Source organism: Heteronotia binoei, chromosome 4 (genome assembly GCF_032191835.1).
Source record: "Heteronotia binoei isolate CCM8104 ecotype False Entrance Well chromosome 4, APGP_CSIRO_Hbin_v1, whole genome shotgun sequence".
In the NCBI taxonomy this organism is placed as follows: Eukaryota; Metazoa; Chordata; class Lepidosauria; order Squamata; family Gekkonidae; genus Heteronotia; species Heteronotia binoei.
Window position 1 is genome coordinate 119,394,662 of NC_083226.1, and position 19,647 is coordinate 119,414,308.

General features: G+C 44.7%; 1 protein-coding gene across 2 annotated transcripts in view; it reads left to right on the forward strand.

Annotated features, from left to right (window-relative positions):
• The window catches only part of KIAA0825 (KIAA0825 ortholog), a 523,961-nt gene that overhangs the window by 175,007 nt on the left and 329,307 nt on the right, over positions 1–19,647 (forward strand). For both annotated transcript variants that reach the window (XM_060235688.1, XM_060235689.1), the window contains exons 14-16: positions 3,873–4,106; positions 7,452–7,860; positions 18,513–18,672. In XM_060235688.1, the coding sequence (XP_060091671.1) occupies positions 3,873–4,106; positions 7,452–7,860; positions 18,513–18,672 (803 nt within the window). The remainder of the gene's footprint in view (positions 1–3,872; positions 4,107–7,451; positions 7,861–18,512; positions 18,673–19,647) is intronic.

A 19,647-nucleotide genomic window follows, 5' to 3' on the forward strand; every position in this document is an offset into this window, starting at 1 on the left:
TAGACATTGTGGGAATTTCAGAAACTTGGTGGAATGAGGAGAATCAGTGGGACACGGTGATTCCTGGATATAAGTTATATCAGAAGGATAGGGAGGGAAGGGTTGGAGGTGGGGTGGCTCTGTATATCGGAGAGGGTATACAGTCCAGTAAGACTGAGGTCAGAGAGTTAGATTCCCTTCTAGAAATGCTTTGGGTTGAAATAGAGGGCCCAAAAGAAAATTTAACTATGTGAGTTTGTTATCACCCACCAAATCAAAAGATAGAGGATGATTATAATATGATGGAAGGATTAAAGATAGCGGCTAAACGTAAAAACTGTGTCGTAATAGGTGATTTTAACTACCCACAGATTGATTGGGTAAGTATGTGTTCAGGTCAAGAGAAAGAGATTGAGTTTCTAGATGCTCTCAATGACTGTGCTATGGAGTAGATGGTCTCAGAACCTACCAGGGTGGGGCAATCCTGGATTTGGTCCAAAGTAATGCCCAAGACTTGGTGAGAGATGTAAAAGTGATCGCACTGCTTGGGAGCAGTGACCATAACGTTATTGATTTCACCATTTGTATAAATAGAGAGTTGCCTGAAAACACCAGCACAACCATGTTTAACTTTAAAAAGGGTAAATTCTCTGAGATGAGGAGGCATGTGAAGAGGAAACTGAAAGGGAAGGTAAATACAGACAAAACCCTTGGGAAAGCTTGGAGGCTATTTAAAAGTATAATCCTAGAAGCTCAGATAAAATATATACCACAAGTTAGGAAAGGCACAAACAGGTATAAGAAAAGGTCTGTATGGTTAACAAACAAAGTAATGGAAGCTGTAAAAGGTAAGAAGGACTCCTTTAAGCAGTGAAAAGCTAGTCCAAGTGAGATTAATAAAAGGGAACACAGGCTGTGGCAAATCAAATGCAAGACTGTGATCAGGCAGGCAAAAAGGGGCTATGAGGAGCATATTGCAAAAAACATAAAGACTAACAATAAAAAATTTCTTCAAATATATTAGAATCAGGAAACCAGCCAGGGAGGCAGTGGGGCCCTTGAATGACCAAGGGTTCAAAGGATTACTGAAGGAGGATAGGGAATTGGCTGAGAAGCTGAATGCATTTTTTTCCTCCGTCTTCACTGTGGAAGATGAGAAGTGTTTGCCCGCTCAAGAACCACTTATTTTTGAAGGGGTATTGAAAGACCTGAGTCAGATTGAGGTGACAAGAGAGGAGGTCCTACAACTGATAGACAAATTAAAATCTAATAAATCACCAGGTCCGGATGGCATACATCCAAGAGTTCTGAAAGAACTCAAAGTTGAACTTGTGGATCTCCTGACAAAAATATGTAATCTTTCATTGAAATCTGCCTCCGTTCCTGAGGACTGGAAGGTAGCAAATGTCACCCCATCTTTAAAAAGGGTTCCAGAGGAGATCCAGGAAATTACAGGCCAGTCAGTCTGACTTCAATACCGGGAAAGTTGGTAGAAACCATTATCCAGGACAGAATGAGTAGGCACATTGATGAACACGAGTTATTGAGGAAGACTCAGCATGGGTTCTGTAAGGGAAGATCTTGCCTCACTAATCTGTTACATTTCTTTGAGGGGGTGAACAAACATGTGGACAAAGGAGACCCAATAGATGTTGTTTACCTTGGCTTCCATCAAAGGCTCCTTAGTAAGCTCGAGAGTCATGGAGTAAAAGGACAGGTCCTCTTGTGGATCAAAAACTGGCTAATTAATAGGAAGCAGAGAGTGAGTATAAACGGGCAATCTTTGCAGTGGAGGACGGTAAGCAGTGGGGTGCCACAGGGCTCAGTACTGGGCCCCATGCTCTTTAACTTGTTCATAAATGATTTGGAGTTGGGCGTAAGCAGTGAAGTGGCCAAGTTTACAGATGACACTAAATTGTTCAGGGTGGTGAGAACCAGAGAGGATTGTAAGGCACACCAAAGGGATCTGTTGAGGCTGGGTGAGTGGGCGTCAACGTGGCAGATGAGGTTCACTGTGGCCAAGTGCAAAGTAATGCACATTGGGGCCAAGAATCCCAGCTACAAATACAAGTTGATGGGGTGTGAACTGGCAGAGACTGACCAAGAGAGAGATCTTGGGGTCGTGGTAGATAACTCACTGAAAATGTCAAGACAGTGTGCGATTGCAATAAAAGGGGCATGCTGTGAATTATTAAGAAGGGAATTGAAAACAAATCAGCCAATATCATAATGCCCCTGTATAAATTGATGGTGCGATCTCATTTGGAATACTGTGTACAATTCTGTTCACCGCACCTCAAAAAGGATATTATAACATTGGAAAAAGTCCAGAAAAGGGCAACTAGAATGATTATGGGGTTGGAACACTTTTACTATGAAGAAAGGTTAAAACACTTGGGACACTTTAGCTTGGGGAAACGTCGACTGCAGGGTGACATGATAGAGGTTTACAAGATTATGCATGGGATGGAGAAAGAGAAAGAAGTCCTTTTCTCTCTTTCTCACAATACAAGAACTCGTGGGCATTCAATGAAATTGCTGAGCAGTTCGGTTAAAATGGAGAGAAGGAAGTACTTCTTCGCCCAAAGGGTGATTAACATGAGGAGTTGTGGCGGCTACAAGCATAGCCAGCTTCAAGAGGGGGTTAGATAAAAATATGGAGCAGAGGTCCATCAGTGGCTGTTAGCCACAGTGTGTGTGTGTGTATTTGACAACTGTGTGACACAGAGTGTTGGACTGGATGGGCCATTGGCCTGATCCAATATGGCTTCTCTTATGTTCTTAAGACTTGCCAGTCCCTGTGAGGTGAAGGCTCAAGCACTGATTAGCCTTGACCATGACAGGTCTCATCCCTAGGCCTCAACCACAACTTGCTCCAGTGTCAAGGGCACGCTTTCCCCATTTTGCCCTGCCCCCAGCTACAAGGGCCTGCCTCCATCTCACTTTGAACCAGGAGTCATGGGAACCAGTCTCCACCCAATGTTGGCAGCTGAACATCAGCATCCCTACTTTGCTCAGCCTACCTGGAAGTTGAAACAATTTGATGGAGAGAAGCAAGGAGCTGATGTCAGTAAAGTGGGTTTTGGCATATAGTGGAGGATGGAAAAATGTTAGGAGGAGGGGAAAAGTGTGGGGAAGAGGAAAAGTGAAGTAGGTATGAGAGGAGGCAATAAAGAGGCCAAACAACGAAGATGACCTGATGGGTACCAGCCCCCACAGCCCTGATAACTGTAGAAGGGTGGAATGCCACCAAACGCTGGGACTCCTTCCCAGGATAGAATTGAGATCCAGCTGTTGAGAGTATTATATGGCATGATACGTATACGTAGAAGAGAGAGTAAGGGTTTTGTTGTTAGCAGCTGATGACCATGTGTGTCCACCTGCAAAAACCCTCATTGATGCTATATGTACATATATAAAAGTATACAGCTATCTAAATTTGTTTGCTTAAATTAAATTTCATTAACTTCTCTGTTGCTCTGTGAAGGAATAAAAGTTCTGGAGGTATCTAATGCCTTAATATCATAGTCTTCCAACTTGAAAATTATATTCAGGTGGATAATGTCAATAAACAATGTCTGTGGTATCAGGTGGCACAACATAGTTCAAGAATCCCACTTGACCATCTACCTTAATATTTCAAATTTTCAGAATCTTTTAAACAAAGGAATGAATATAGTATCTATGCAAATCCCTTTGTTGCTGGGATGTTGAAAGTTTGGGAGAGGTTAATATTTACAGAAGGGAAATTTTTAAAAGTATGGAAACAACAGTGCAATCCTAAAGTCAGTTCCCCATTGAATAGACCTGTGCAGGATTCTGAGTAAACCTGCTTGGGATTGCTGTCTTCATGGCTTAGCTTACTTTATGTCTCTTTTATTTTGCTTCCAAAGTTTCCAGTTGTTCTGAATCAGAACCGGAGGTAATCAGATGTTTGAAGCTGACTCTGATGAATTCCGTTAAGGGTATAGTGAAGCAGATAATTTCTTTGATGCATTCATGGGAAGCAACAGAGAATTATGGAACCTATCAACACAAGCAAATAATTCCTGAAAGTTTGTTGAAGACTGTTCCAAAGGAATGGAATTATACCCCTAGAGAAATGAAGAGAAAAGAATCTGGAAAATGTAAGTGTGTTCTTACATAAACATGTCAAAATAATGGTTATCCATTTAATGAGAACATAAAAATGGAATAATAGAGTTAAATGGTATAGTTTAACAACTTTAGTAAGATAATTCCTGGAGTTTTGATGGAATTATTGACATATTTTGATGATGTTAATTTCTTACTATGGAATTAACAAAATGCCTGTCTTTGTAATGGTGGAGGGAAGCAAGGACTGCAAGGACTTTTTGACAGGGCACACATAAGAAGCAGAATTCATATCCTGTCTGCAGCACTAGAAGGGTTGCATTCGTTCCCCCATTCACCCACCTAGAATCCCTCTCAGTGGGTACCAAGATATATAGTCTTGAGCAGGTTTTACTCCCACTGTTCTGGTGGCTGACCTCAAGTATAGAACTTTCCCCCATAGTAATGAAGCATTCACACATATGAGGGAATGTAAAGAGGAGAACCCAGATACACATTTTACCTTCAAAAACAGTTGAAAAGTCATGTAGTAGGCAAACAAGATTGCCTGGTTCTGTTGTAGTGTGGCCTTTGAGGTATCTTTAAATGCCTCTTTAAGTGGCCAAATTCTTATCAAAAATGGCCGCAGCCAAGGGTCTTACCCATGACTGCCATGATGTCTGGTTTGGTTCTAAGCCTCCTGGGGAAACAATGAACCTCAGTCTTCACTGGGTCATTTGCAGGGGAGAAGGCTTTCATTAATTTTTTTAAACTAATATTTGCCTATCTGCATGCCTTGGGGTATCTCTTGTGGCGAGTATGCTTTTTCACTGCCCCACAGAGCCATCATGTTCACTGTGAGGAATGATAAACAGCTCATTTATATTAGATTTTTAATCATTTGGGAGATGTAGTATATTATCATCTGTGGTAAAAAGGATAAAACATTATGCGAGTGATAGTCAAAGGTCTTCAGTTATTAAAACAGCAACCTGTTTTCCTTTCTCCCTTTTTACAGTTTATTAAACAGATTGCTGTTAGTGTTTAGATTTTGTTAAGTGTAAATATGTTATCACAAATTTAATTTTTAGTTAATATTGGGACTGTAATCTTAGAGTAATCATAGATTTGTAATGTAGGCATTTATAATTGGCTGCCTTTAATAACTTGGCTTGGAACCTTTTTCTCTAGTTCCTAAACCAAGTTTAACATTCTTAACTTTGTTCAAAACAGTAGCAAAATATCCAGAATTTTCATATGCAAATGTAAATGTTTCATTAGTTTTATATAGAAAGGAAATCATTTTAAAGCTATTTAATTGGGAAAATATTGACTTTATATTCTTGTTTTACCCTTTTATGAAAGGGGTCTTAAGGTGGGAGTAATTTCTGACTGAAGTGACAGAATAGTTTAGGGAGCAAAAGAGACAGTAAGAGAGGGAATGATTTTGTGATATGATCATGTTGCAAAATGGAGGTTTATGTTATATCTTTAGCTTATTTTATTTTTATTTATTTATTTAGAATTTATATGCCGCCCTTCCCACAAGTGGCTCAGGGCGGCTTCCAACAATAGATCCCACATAAAATTAACAATATTTAAACATGTAAGGGGATGACGATTTAAAACAGATAAAACAGATAAAACCATAAATATTATTATTAATAATAATAATAATAACAACAACAACACATAAAGCTGCTGTACACTGTCAGACAACTGATATATCATTAGTGTCCATTCTGACTAGCAACAGCTCTTCAGTAGTCTCCAATACACGTCTCACATCACTTTCTACCAGATTTTCTAACTGGAGCTGCTTGATATTGAGCTTGGGACTTTTGGCCTGCAAGACAGATGCTCTCTCTGAGCTGTGGTCTGTACTCATATTCTCTGAAGAAGTAGGAAACTCACTGAGATGTATCCCAGGAGACATGAGCAAAACCCCTTGTTGTGCATAGGTTAGTTGTTTAGATCTTGGCTTCTTTGTTCAATTTAATTTCACAACCTGCTAAGTAGTTAATTATAGTATTCAGTATACTATGGAATAAGTAGGTTAGACTAAGGGATAGTGCATTGCTCCAGGCAACATTGTGGGGTTCATGGTTTAGTAAGGATTTAATTCATGTCTTTCTAATCAGGTTCAACAATCTTTCCAATACAAGATGAATATATCTGGTTCCTACATTGGCTTGAACTGGTGCTTGATGTTGTCCTCTATGTGAAAGGAGCAAGCTCATTCACTCTACACTACATAGATAACTAAAGTGAACTGGGCACTCCAGACAAATACTTATTCACAATGGGAGCCAGGTTGTGGGGTGGTTTCCTCTCAAAAAAAGAAGTGGCGATACATATAAAGGTCTCCATATGATCAGGTGCAGGGGCGGCCTGACGCCCCATGGTACCCTAGGCAGACTCGTTGCCTGGTGCCCTCCAAGTGCCCCCGTGCCTCCCTGCTGCGCCTCCTCCCTCCCTTCAGACCATTTCCCACCCCATGCCAATTTCAACGCCGGAACCAGCTCTAGTGCCACGTTCCAGCTCTCTAAAGCCCCTCCTCTCCCCGGCCGAACACTCGAATCGCAGATGAAACCGCACCGCAGGCCGGGACACGCTCACCGTCTCTGAGGAACAACGTCCTGAAAGGGCAATCCCCGCTGCTACTGACTCCTCTCCCATCCAGGAAGTGGGAAGGGGAGGAGTCAGTGGCAGTGGGGGTCGCCCTTTCAGGATGCTGTTCCTGAAAGACGGTGAATGCGTCCCGGCCCCGCGGCACGGTTTTACCCACGATTCGAGTGTTCGGCTGGGGGGGGGCTTTAGAGAGCTGGAATGCAGCGCTAGAGCCGGTTCCGGCATTGAAATTGGCACGGGGTGGGAAAGGGTCCAAAGGGAGGGAGGAGGCGGGGAGGCATGGGGGCCGTGGAGCCGCGGCAGGGAGGGAGGAGGCGGGGAGGCATGGGGGCTGTGGAGCCGCGGCAGGGAGGGAGGAGGTGCAGTGGCGTGGGAGGAGGTGAAGGGAGGGAAGGGAATGGAGGGGCGGGTGGCAGCAGTGGTGGTGGTGGGCGGCGGTAGTGGCGAGGGAGGCAGGCAAACTAGGTGTTTGCCTGGGGCACCGGAGGGGTGTGGGGAGCCCAATTTGGTATCCCCACCCTCCCAGCGCCCTAGGCAACCACCTAGTTTGCCTACTGGGAGAGCCAGCCCTGATCAGGTGTTATCTATGTAGTGGAAGGGACAGAGAGGAGAACTTGCTCTTTGCCACGAAAGATGATGCCAGCCCTATATACCATGTGCATCTGGGTGATGTATCTCAGTCACTTTTAAAATTAGACATTGACAGTGCTCAAAACTGCATGTAAAACAAGTGTTCAGTATTAATCATATCTTTCATTTTTTTAAAGGCTTCACAAGGCTTGCTGCTAAGGCAGTATCTATTGTAATCAGCAAGCTACCTACGGTGATTGCATGTTTGCCGCCTCCAATTAAGTATTTCTTTTTTCTGTCTGAGAGAAAAATGCCAAAAACTTGTACTGAATCAAAAAAAGCTGGTCTTCTTGTCTGGATCTTGATTGTAATTATATGTCGGATATTTGAGGATGGAAACACCACAGAACTTTTAATCGGTACAACACTTGATAGATGGAGCAAAGAGAAGCTTAGTTTGGTTCGTGTATGTTTGGAAAGCATTATGGGGAAAAAGACAAGGAGCCCTAAACAAGTGACACAGAAGATTTTATGGAGCATTGAACAGCAAAGACCAAACTGGATTGAAAACCAGTTACTAAAGGCAAGAAAACTAAGCATAGGCTGGTAAGGAAGTATAATAGTTTCCTATTTTCCCTGTCATTCATTGGTGTAAACACAATGTGCTTCATAATAAAAAAAGTAAAATATTCCTAATACCAAGTACTAAGTTCCCACAGGAATCTGATTATTAAAATAAACTGAAATCCAGGAAAATTGTGTTTCCCCCTTCTGTATGTTTAAACTGTCATTACATATATTCTGGTAATGGGTTTTGCTATGGAGATTGCATTAAAGAGAATATATGTACATAAAAGGCTTTTTCTGGTCTTCTGTGATTAGAAACGAGTAAGCACATTGAATTTTGCACCACAATATATCCAGAGGGGAATTGGAACATTTTGGAATAATTGGGGGGGGGGGGGTGTTTCATATTTCACCCCAAGATTCAAACACAATAATATTTTGCAAAAAGTTGAATTCATTTTGGTGTGTTACAGTTATCTGAATTATCTGAGCTATTTTAATGGAATGTAATATGTTAGATATCCCTGGCATCTCTCATTGAAAGGATTTTCACCCTGGAGCAGACCTCTGCCTGAGACTTTGGCTATCTGCTGCCGATCAGAGCAGATAATACTATACTAGATGGAGTAAGGTTCACACTCACTATTGCAAGTTCATGTGTTTGCTGTTCATAGTTGCTCATACAGCTTGTTGAATTGTAACAAGGAAGATAGTACTACAAAATTGAGTCATACACTGGATGCCGCTCATGATCATGATGATCAAGAAAAATTGTAACATAATTCAGTTTGTAACTTTACTGAAATTGGAAGGCTTTTTAAACAGATTATAATCAGCAAAGTGTGTAACTGGTAGATTCTACTCTTTATTTTACCTCAGGAATTTACAGTGATATTAGTCAGATGTCATATACTATTTTTTATCTAAAAAACACCAATTTGATAAAACATTGAAAATGTAATGGTCTTTTATTACAGCATTAAATATTTAATCTGGATAGTTTTACACATAAGTAGATAAATTCCCATTCTACAATACAGAAAACCCTTTCAAAAATGTGCTCTACATAATTATAATTAAACATATAGGAGCTGATCCAACTAAAGTTAGTTATAACTCATTTAACTGGCATGGATTGAAGAAGAATGTAAGCTTAACTAATTTCTATTGGATTGAGGCCATACTCGGATAACATATTACACTTGTGATAATGAGGACTTGCAGTGAATAGTGTAGCCAGAAGCACTGCCTATTCCCAAAGGGTACCCCACGAGCTAAGTGGACCTCAAGGCCAGAGAAACAAAATGGAGAGTGATCAGAAAATAGGCCAACTGGAACTCTCTCTGTGACACAGTAGAGAGCATGCTGAGGCTTGGCTCTGATTGCAACATAGGCATATTTCCTGTGCTGGCTGCTTTCCCCATCCCAACTGAGTGATAACACTATGAGTTCAACCAGTAGGTGTTGTTCCTGTCTTAACCTCTGGCTATCTGATTAAGCCACCACCTTCCTGACTCATAACCTGATGTAACGTACTCGAAGCGGAGACTAGAGTAGGGCAACATAGTTTATTAGGAGCACGTTGCAAGAGAGCGAGCACGCGGGCCGGGCCCCGCTTATATACAATTCCCGGTACAGCCTACTGGGTCGGTCAGGCCAATCCTGACCTGTTGAACTTCCCGCCGCAGCTGTTGATTGGCGGGTGATTCCGCGCCCTGCGCTGGAGGCTTCTGGGACCGCCCAGTAGCCTCCGCGCGGGGCGAATGTTGTTACTGATACACTACACTCCTCCCCCCTTAGTTAGTGACATAGTCCTGGAGGTAGGCGGGAGGTCGACGCTCCCGTGTTGAACGCCTTGGGGTTGCTTGAGGTGCCGGGGCTCCTTCCGCATCTGGGGCTTCCCTGGGGGGTTGAGCGTTGGGGGGCTGTGGGTCTGGATCCGAGGGTTGGTCCGCCTCTGCCGGTGGGGGTGTCCTTGGTGCCGGCGCATGTGTCATTGGGTGCTCTTCGGCCCCCTCCCCCTCCCTCGTTTCCGTGGGTACTTCTGGGAGAGTTCTGCGGCGCAGCTGGTCGATGTGCCGGCGTAGGATCTGGCCCCCCTCGGTGGACACCTCGTAGTGGCGGGAACCCACAACCCGTAGTACCCGCCCGGCTACCCATTCTGGGCCGGAAGCGTAGTTGCGGGCGAACACTGGATCCCCCGCGAAGAACCCCCTAGCCGCGTCTCTGACCTCCAGGGACCCTCGCGCGTCGGAGGCTCTGTCGGGGTGTAGGCGGTCTAGCCGTGTGGTGAGCTTGCGTCCCATGAGGAGCTCAGCTGGGCTGACCCCGGTGACTGGGTTTGGAATGACCCGGTTGTCGAAGAGGAACGCGGCTAGCCGGTGGTCCCAATCGCCCTGCACTATTCTGCCCAGGGCCTCTTTTGTTGTCCGGACCATCCGCTCGGCCTGGCCGTTGGTGGCCGGGTGGAAGGGAGCTGACCGGATGTGTCTAATGAGGTACCTCTGGAGGAATGCCTGGAATTCCCCCGATGTGAACGCGGCCCCGTTGTCCGAGACTATGGTATCCGGGATGCCGTGGGTGCACAGGATCCTGCGTAATGCTCTAATGGCTGCTGCTGACGAGGTAGACCCTACGGGGATGACCTCTAACCATTTTGTGTATGCATCTACAATGATTAGGAAGATCTGCCCCTGGAACGGCCCGGCAAAGTCAATGTGGAGCCGGGACCACGGTTTCCTCATGGTCTCCCACCGTGTAGCTGGGGCGCTGGGTGGGTCCGGCCGCGACTCCTGACATGTGCTGCATCTCCGGACCCAGTTCTCTATCTCCCCGTCCATTCCCGGCCACCATACGTAGCTCCTGGCTAGGGCCTTCATTCTCACTATGCCTGGGTGCGTTTCGTGCAGTGATTCCAAAATCCGTTTCTGTAGGGGGGGGGGACCACTACTCTGCTCCCCCATAGTAGGCACCCCTTGTGGGCTGCTAGTTCCTCCCTTCGCATTTTGTAGGGTTTGAACTCTTCCCCCATGTCTCCCTCTGGCCACCCCCTCACCACCCAGTCGAGCACCTGTGCTAGGGTTTTGTTTTTTTCCGGTGGCTTTGGCCACCTCCGCCGCGTGGAGGGGCTGATCCGGGAGTGCCTCGATCGACATGACCTGGTGTGCTGGGGCTGGATCGGGGCCTGTGTCTGGGAGTGGCAACCTGCTGAGTGCGTCCGCGTGACCCATTGCCTTGCCCGCCCTGTGTACCAAAACGTAGGTGTACGAGTTGAGGAATTGGTTCCACCTCAACACCCTCTGGGACAGGATTTGGGGAGTTTGGCGGTCTGGGGCCAACAGACCCAACAGCGGCTTATGGTCCGTCGCTATTGTGAACCGGCGCCCATACAAATAGTCGTTGAATTTATGGACCCCCGCTACTATGGCCAAGGCCTCCTTATCGATTTGTGCATAGTTCCGTTCCGCCGACGTCAGGGTGCGGGAGTAGTATGCGACCGGAACCTCCCGGCCATCAGGTAACTGGTGCCCCAGGACAGCGCCCACCCCATATGGCGACGCATCGCATGCCAGGATGACCGGAAGGCGCTCGTCGAAGTGGTGCAGCACCGCGTTGGAGACCAGAACATCCTTAACTGCCTGGAAGGCGGCGGCTTGCTTCTTCCCCCACACCCATGGAGCTTTTTTGTCCAGTAGTCGGTGTAGGGGTCCGGCAAGGGCCGCCTTGTGGGGTATGAACGTGTGGTAGAAATTGAGGACCCCCAAGAAGCTCTGTAGCTCCGCTTTACACGTGGGGGCTGGGGCTTGAACAATGGCTCTGGTCTTTTCCTCGGTCGGGTGGATTCCCTCCGCGTCCACTGCGAAGCCCAGGAACTCCACCCGTGGTACCCCCAGCATGCACTTCTCCCTTTTAACCTTTAGACCAGCGGCTTGAAAACGGCGGAGCACCTCCCGGAGGCGGTTGCGGAATTCCTCAGGGTCCGGGGCGGCGATTAAAACGTCGAAAAACGGCTGGACTCCGGGGATCCCTTTAAGGAGAGCATCCATTATGCTCTGGAAGATTCCCGGAGCCACGCTGACCCCAAACTGTAACCTGTTCACCCTGAACGCCCCCCTGTGGGTAACTATCGTCTGTGCCTCAGCCGTTTTGGCGTCCACCGGAAGCTGCTGGTAGGCTTGTGCCAGGTCCAGCTTCCCGAAAATCTTTGACCCCGCCAGGGCGGCCAGGACGTGGCTGACTACTGGCACCGGGTATGGGTTGTCTTGGAGCGCTTTGTTAATTGTGCACTTGTAATCTGCACATATCCGCACGTCCCCATTGGGTTTGACCGGAGTCACTATGGGGGTTTCCCACATGGCGTAATCGACCGGCTCCAGGACCCCTTGTGCTACTAGGCGGTCCAACTCTGCCTCGATCTTGGGCTTCAAGGCGAAGGGGACCCTCCTTGCCTTGAGCCGGATCGGTCTGACCGTCGGGTCGAGCGGTAGGGAGATGGCCGGGCCCTTGTAACTACCCAGCGACCCATCAAATACGTCGGGGAACTCTCTGCACACCTCCCCGAACCCTCCCGCTGTGGTCGTGCGCGCCACCTCTATTCGGATTCCCAAGGGGCCAAACCATGCAAGACCCAGGAGGGTGGTAAGCGGCCGCCTAACCACCAGGATGTCTAGGGGGCCTCTGAAGGACCCCCGCTCCACCTGCACCCGTGCCCACCCCGCTACTTGGACCGGGTTTTGCTGAAAGTCCCGCAATATGAAATTTGCCGGTCGCAGCTGCAGCCCCTGGCCGGGGCGTAGCCTTCTCAGGGTCTCCTCCGCGATTATGGAGATGGAGGAGCCCGAGTCCACTTCCATGACGCAGGGGGCCCCGTCTATGAGGACCGCCATCTTTATCTTGTTGGGGGTGGTCAGGGGCAAACTCAGTACCTGAAGTGAGGTGGAGGCTGTTGAGTGGGACTCTGTGGCCTCGTGGTGCACGGTCGGTCGCGGGCGGTTGTGCTTGGCTCGGCAAGCTTGCGCGATGTGGCCAGTCTTCCCGCAGCTCCTGCAGTCCCAGGTCCGGTACTGGCAGTCCCTCCGATCGTGGGGGTCGCCGCAGCTGGCGCATTTGGCCCTTTCGTTAGTGCGCTGGCTCGGCCGTTCGCTGGCTCGGGGGCGCTGTGGAGCTTGGGCAGCTGGTCCTGCGGCGCGTCGCGTCTGGAAGGCTTCCCCCTCGTCCTGGTGCTCGGGGTCCAGCTCCTCGTGGTGGGCGGTCTCGGTCTTGACCCGGGGAAAGGTCCGGGCAGCCCTCTCGAACGCTACCGCCTCGCTGAAGGCGCCCTGGAGGGTGAGCTCTTCTTTGGCGAAGAGCTTCTGCTGGAGCCTTTCGTCGTGGAGGCCCCACGTGAATCGGTCGGCCAGGGTTTCCTCCAACTGGGGGAAGTTGCAGTTCCCGGCGAGTTTGCGGAGGGCCGCCAAGTAGTCCGCGGCTGACTCCCCAGCAGTCTGGTCCCTTTTGTGGAACAGGAATCTGCGGGCCACCCGTGAGGGCTGCGGCAAGAAATGGCCCGTGAGGAGCCTGATGATCTCCTCGTAGGATTTCTCCGCGAGGCGGGTGGGAGCCGAGAGACCCTTGGCGATCTCGAACGTGGCTGGCCCGCAGACGCTCAGGAGAACATCCCTCTTTGATCCGGCGTCGGTGATCTTGTTGGCCCGGAGGTAGAACTCGACCCGTTCCGAGTAGGACTCCCAGCCCTCTGGATTTGCAGGGTCGAAGGGCTCGATGTAACCGGTGTTCCCGCTCTGGTTGGCCATGGTGGCGGCGGCGGTCGTGGCCGGTCGTCGTTGCCCAAGATCTCCGGTTGTAGCCGACGTGGCTAGAATCCCATCCTCGTCGCCAGTGTAACGTACTCGAAGCGGAGACGAGAGTAGGGCAACATAGTTTATTAGGAGCACGTTGCAAGAGAGCGAGCACGCGGGCCGGGCCCCGCTTATATACAATTCCCGGTACAGCCTACTGGGTCGGTCAGGCCAATCCTGACCTGTTGAACTTCCCGCCGCAGCTGTTGATTGGCGGGTGATTCCGCGCCCTGCGCTGGAGGCTTCTGGGACCGCCCAGTAGCCTCCGCGCGGGGCGAATGTTGTTACTGATACACTACACCTGAATTCAACTATCTTCTTTCTCTACTGCTGTGGTAATGTCTGACACTATATAAATCCTTTAGCTTCTAAGTTTGATCTTCCTCAGGGTGTCATCTGAAATTAATTAAAACATTAAAACTCACTCTGCCCTATTGTTAACCCATCTGGGCAAACACTACTGCTCCGACATACCCTATTGTATCCACGCGGAAATCCATTCAGGTGACCAGTATAAGCCCATCGCTGGGCCATCAAGCCCCCTTAGTTACAGGAGGGGCTCCACCCCTCCAAACCCTAGAAAAACTTGGTCCAAATCCTGGTACGTTGTCCATTCTGTAAGGCGCCATATACAGTCTGTAACCCCGGTTACGCTTTGTAATTGGGTCTCAAGAGTGTGTCTCGCTGGTCGAGCATGTTCTTTTCTCTGATTCTCTTCTCTGCACAGACGTCTGCCCTCCAGGACAGGTAATATCATCCGTTTCAACCAAACCCTCTAATTCCCTATTGAATCTCTATTTTCCTAGTCCTTGATTATGTGTTTTATTGCTTGTTTGTGTATGAATGTATCTTTTAACATTTTTAAGTAAAACATTAGAAAATATATTCACTCTGGAGTTTTCCTTTATGAGAATCGGACCTTTGTATAATCAGCAAAGATCTTAGCTCCTAATTTACTCTACCTGAGTCTTCCTCTTGATAATCCCCCCATCTAAAAGAGGAGACCCAAGGATTTCCAGTAACAACAGAATAGACAAATCTGGGGAGAAAGAAAGCTTGCAAAATAAATCTTTATGGAGATTATGATAAAAGGAACAATCAAGCAATATATGCTGAATTGAGTCGGGAATATTTGCTCCACAGGAACAGAGTCTGTCGCCTCGATGATATCTCCCTTGTAAAACTTTGGAGGAAAACGCATTTAGTCTAGCCAACATAAATGCTCTGCAATGACTTGGAATGGTTAAGTCTGATAGATAATGGGGCATTTTGCCGCAGAAAACATAAAGACCCAAGGAAGCTGGGGAGCAAATATAAGGGTCTGTTGGCCGTAATTTCATCTCCTCCAACTCCCACAGTCTCAGTTTAATACATCTGAAGATATATGACTCATCAGAAGTAAAAAAAATCATCAACCTCTATCCCCAACTGGTTAAGTTTGGACATAAGCACTGCTGTCCAGGATGAGATATATGGGTCTCTTTTCATACAATCAAGAGTGCTGTTAGGATCTGGTCTAAAGTGAATTTTGAGCCAGAATTTTAACACTTCAAACCAGGCTTTTGTCTCCACCAAAGACTGACCCACTTCAGAGCAGAGAGCAAAGTAGGACACACATTTTGGCATACCAAGAATTTGTCTAAAGAATGAGGCTTGAATGCCCTCCACTTTCCTGGTAAATGCTGAGATCCATATAGGAATACCATAGAGAATTTGGGCTAGCATTTTGGCTTTGAACACCTTAATTGCTGCTGGAACTAATTGGTTGCCCCTTGCAAAGAAAAACTGTTTAATTTGAGCAGCCGAACATTTAGCCAAGTTGACGGTGTTGTTACGATGTGAAACCTAGCTTAATTTGTGATTAAAAGTGATCCCCAAGTATTTAAAAAAAATTTGTTTGCTCAATTGATGAACTGCCAATAAACCATCTCTGTGGGCGCCAGCAATTTGAAAAGACAACTACTTTAGATTTGGCATAATTGATAGAGAGTAAATTACAACTACAATAGTCATAGAAGGCATTCAAATACCTTTGTAGGCCCACACTTGTGCAAGAGAGGATGGTAGTATCATCGGCATAAAGTAATAAGGGGACTGCTCAGCCTGCTAGTTTAGGCGGATGACCATTAATAGGGTTCAAAAATTGTACCAGGTCAGTTAAAAATAAATTTAAAAGATGTGGGGCCAGCATGCAACCTTGTTTAACCCCCTTTAACACTGGGATTTTGCTAGTTAAGTCACCACTAGAAGAAAATTTCACTTGGCAAAAAGTATTAGAATAAAGTTTTCTCAGAAACAGCAGACGAGGGTCCATTCCCAGGTAACCTAGCTTAATCCATAATTGGGCTCTATTGAATCAAAAGTGCCTTTCAAATTGATGAAGGCAGCATATAAATTTTTTGTCCTGATATGCATATATTTTTCAGCAAGGAAGGCTAGAGTGCAGCAATGGTCCATGGCAGATTTGCCTTTGGAGAAGCCAATTTGTTCATGACCTATGATGTTGCCTAGGCGCATCCAGTCAGTTAATCGGAGTTCTAAATGTTTGGCATACAATTTGCCCACTATAGATAATAAACTAATGGGGTGGAAATTTTCTGGTAACTCCCCCCCCCCCCCTTTTTGTATATTGGGATAATTATAGAATCAAGCCAAGAGTCTGGGATGGAGCCATGCAGATCAATGAAAGAGAACAATTTTGCAAGGGGCAAGAGCCACCAATCGGCAAACATTGTGAATACCTCAGCGGGAAGGCCATCAGAGTCTGGTGCTTTACCCGCTTTTAAATCCTTCAATAAAGCACTGATTTCCTCTAGAATTACTGGATGCCAGACCGGCATATTAGTAACTGTGGGGTTTGCTAAGATAGGAGGGGATACACATGGAGCAGCAAAAATGTTAGAGAAGTAATCAACCCATGTTTGCGCAGAAATATTTGGGTCAGTAACAGAATTGTTTTTTTAGATTACCCGAAATGATTCTCCAGAAAACCTTATTATTATTAGATTTTATCGAGTGATAAAGTTGGTCCCATTTATTCTGAAAGAAATGCTTTCCAGTTATTCTCCAGTTATAAAAAAATAACTTTTAAAATAATGATGCTGATCAAGTAAATTGTTTTGGCTGAATAAAATAATGTAGATGAACAAATGAAACCAGTAATAAAACCCAACCAGAAAGAGGCAGTTGAAGTCATTGCCTGACTTTATATTACCTACAAAATTCATTAAAATAACTTGCATTTTTTGGTGTAAACACCTAGGTAATAAACAGCCCACTAAAATTCTGGAGAACAGTCATCCCCGAAAAGTAAAGAAATGTCTTTCTTTGCAAAGTAATTTGTTGAGTTGAAGATTATTATTTTTCATCATGGTGACCCTGAGATGCCTGACTGGGTGCATATAAAGATTAAGATGAATGCAGTTATTCCTTGGCTGAGGTCTGCCTCTTTCAGGGAACATTCTCCCTAATGACATGATTGATAGGCAGTCCCAAATACAGAGAGGAACTCATTAATCACAGCACTGACTGAATCCAATCATCTGCTTCACCTGCACAGTGATGGACAGGAAAGGATACAGTATGAGTTCTGACACCGATGCACTCTTTTGTCAGATGGCCTCAACTCTTTCAATGTCATCTTCTAAGCAGGTTGACATAAAATTCAGCTGTATCTCTATACTGGCTTTAAAATGTGTTAAGGATGTAAGTGTCCCATTCTTGTGAATCTCTCAGGTAAAATATTTTCTATTCATTAGCAAAGAAATAAAATGCAACTTGCAGTATTTAAAATAATTTACTGTCTAGCAAGCCTGAAGTTGTACTATGAAGCTACATTGTTTCTGCTGCCCAACAGCTGTGTAGCATTTCAGAGACCAATAAATCATACATATTTTTTGTAATATTGGCACATTTTAAATATTGAATTGTAATTTACTGCTAAAATTTTCCATATTACATTTCACACAGTTTACTTGGTTTCATTCAGAAATCTTGTGTTGTAGGCTCTATTATGATTGCCATAAAGATTGTCCCATGAATTTGTAGTCTTGTCAGTTCTCATAGTTCTTAAAATACTAGAGTGGTTTGAGATGCTAAGCTGCAAGACTTGAATCATGCAGTAATGAACTAATGTATCATAAATAGAAGGCAAAAAAAGATATCTTCTTTTTCAAACAATAAATGGAAAGCTCCCTGTGCAAGCGTCAGTTGTTTCTGACTCAGGAGTGATGTTGCTTTCATAACATTTTCACAGCAGACTTTTTATGGGATGGTTTGCCATTGTACAAGTTCTTAATTTTTCCCAAGCAAATAGTGATATGAAGTTACCCATAAATAGGCTGTTGCAGACCTTTTAAGATATTGGTTTTCCAGCCAGCACTTAGTAAAATGACTACTATCGTGGCACTTTAATCAGTATTTCATATATCATGCAACAGGCAGCACCATGCTGCAAAATAAAGAATATTAAATACTTTTTTATTAGAAATAATTCTATATGCTAACAGAAAACAAACAGCTTTATTTTCTTATGACAATATGCTTGATTTGTTTTTAAAATAAAGTTTTATAGTTTAACTGGTTAAAGCAGTTTTTACAACTGTAATTATGAAAATATGTACTGGTGAGGGAACAAATGTTTATCTATAGTTTCAAGTATTTGCAGGCTTAATTTTAAACTACAAGAAAAGACATGTTTTCATGATTTTTTTCTGCTGCAAGATGAATATGGATATGACTGTATAGATTTGTATTACTATTCTGGATTAATACTCTTGAGTTATAGCAGCATTATTGTTTGTGATTTGTGACTATGTGTGATACTTATAGGGGGGATTTTCCCATTCCCTCTAGTATTGTTACTGCTGGAGAAGATGGTAGAAGCTTAGAAGCGGAAGCTATTGAGTTTGAATTGACTGAGCAGAAAATAAACATGATGGTCCTGGATATCTGCCACAAACCAGGTGGCAGTGAATACCTGAGGCAAATTTATCACATCATCCAGCTCAATGAGGTAGGGAAACGGCCTTTTTTACCGAGCAATTAGGTGTGTAGTGGCCTGAAGCAGCTTCTGCTGGCAGCTAAGGGTTAGTCAAGGAGGTGATAATGCTTCGTAAAGTCAATACAAAACTCAATATTGCACTGTAAGACTTCTTTTTGAGTGTTTCTGCTTTTATTTAGAAAAGGTTACTTTAGAGGAGATTATCTACCTTTTATTCATGAAGATAAACTGTGACTTGCTTCATTAACTTGTTTCTAGTTATATTGCATAGACCATAGGATATGTTAGCAGTTAAAACAGTCAGAAAGTAATAATGTTACAAAAGCAGTTATCTTTTATTTTATGGAAAATAAAATTAAAAGTAATAACTTCTTTTATCTACCTTAGTGTTGCCATAAGTCAGAAGCAGCACCTAATGCATACATTTAAAAAAGAAATACAACATGAATGTGTACACATAAAGTATATTGAAAATTAAAATCTATGCACTATTCAGACTACCAAACAGTTAAGATCATTTTAATAACATGTATGATTAAAACAAAGTTTAACGGCACCTTTGGCAAAGTTTTATTCAATATATGAACTTTTGTGTGCACACACAATTGCTCTTAACTTTGTTGATGTTAAAGGTGCCACTGGACTCAAACTTTGTTCTACTGCTTCAGACAAGCACAGCTACCCACTGAACCTATATGTATGATTAAACTGTTTCTCATATGTGTTTGTGTTTTTTTCCCCCCTGAGAAAATCTTACACATAGCAAATACAGGTGAAGCTGGTTAAGGCCTCAAGTTGTTCTGACTCATCACATTCTTATCAATAATTTTTCAATGAAGTTATATGAATTTGAAATCTTAAAGAAATATGTATGTGTGCTTTGGATTATGATTAGTTTTTGCTTCAGTATTTTGGGGCTGTAATAGTTAGCTAAAACTGAATTATAAAATTTGGAATTGTGCATTAATTAAAATATGTTCCATTTAT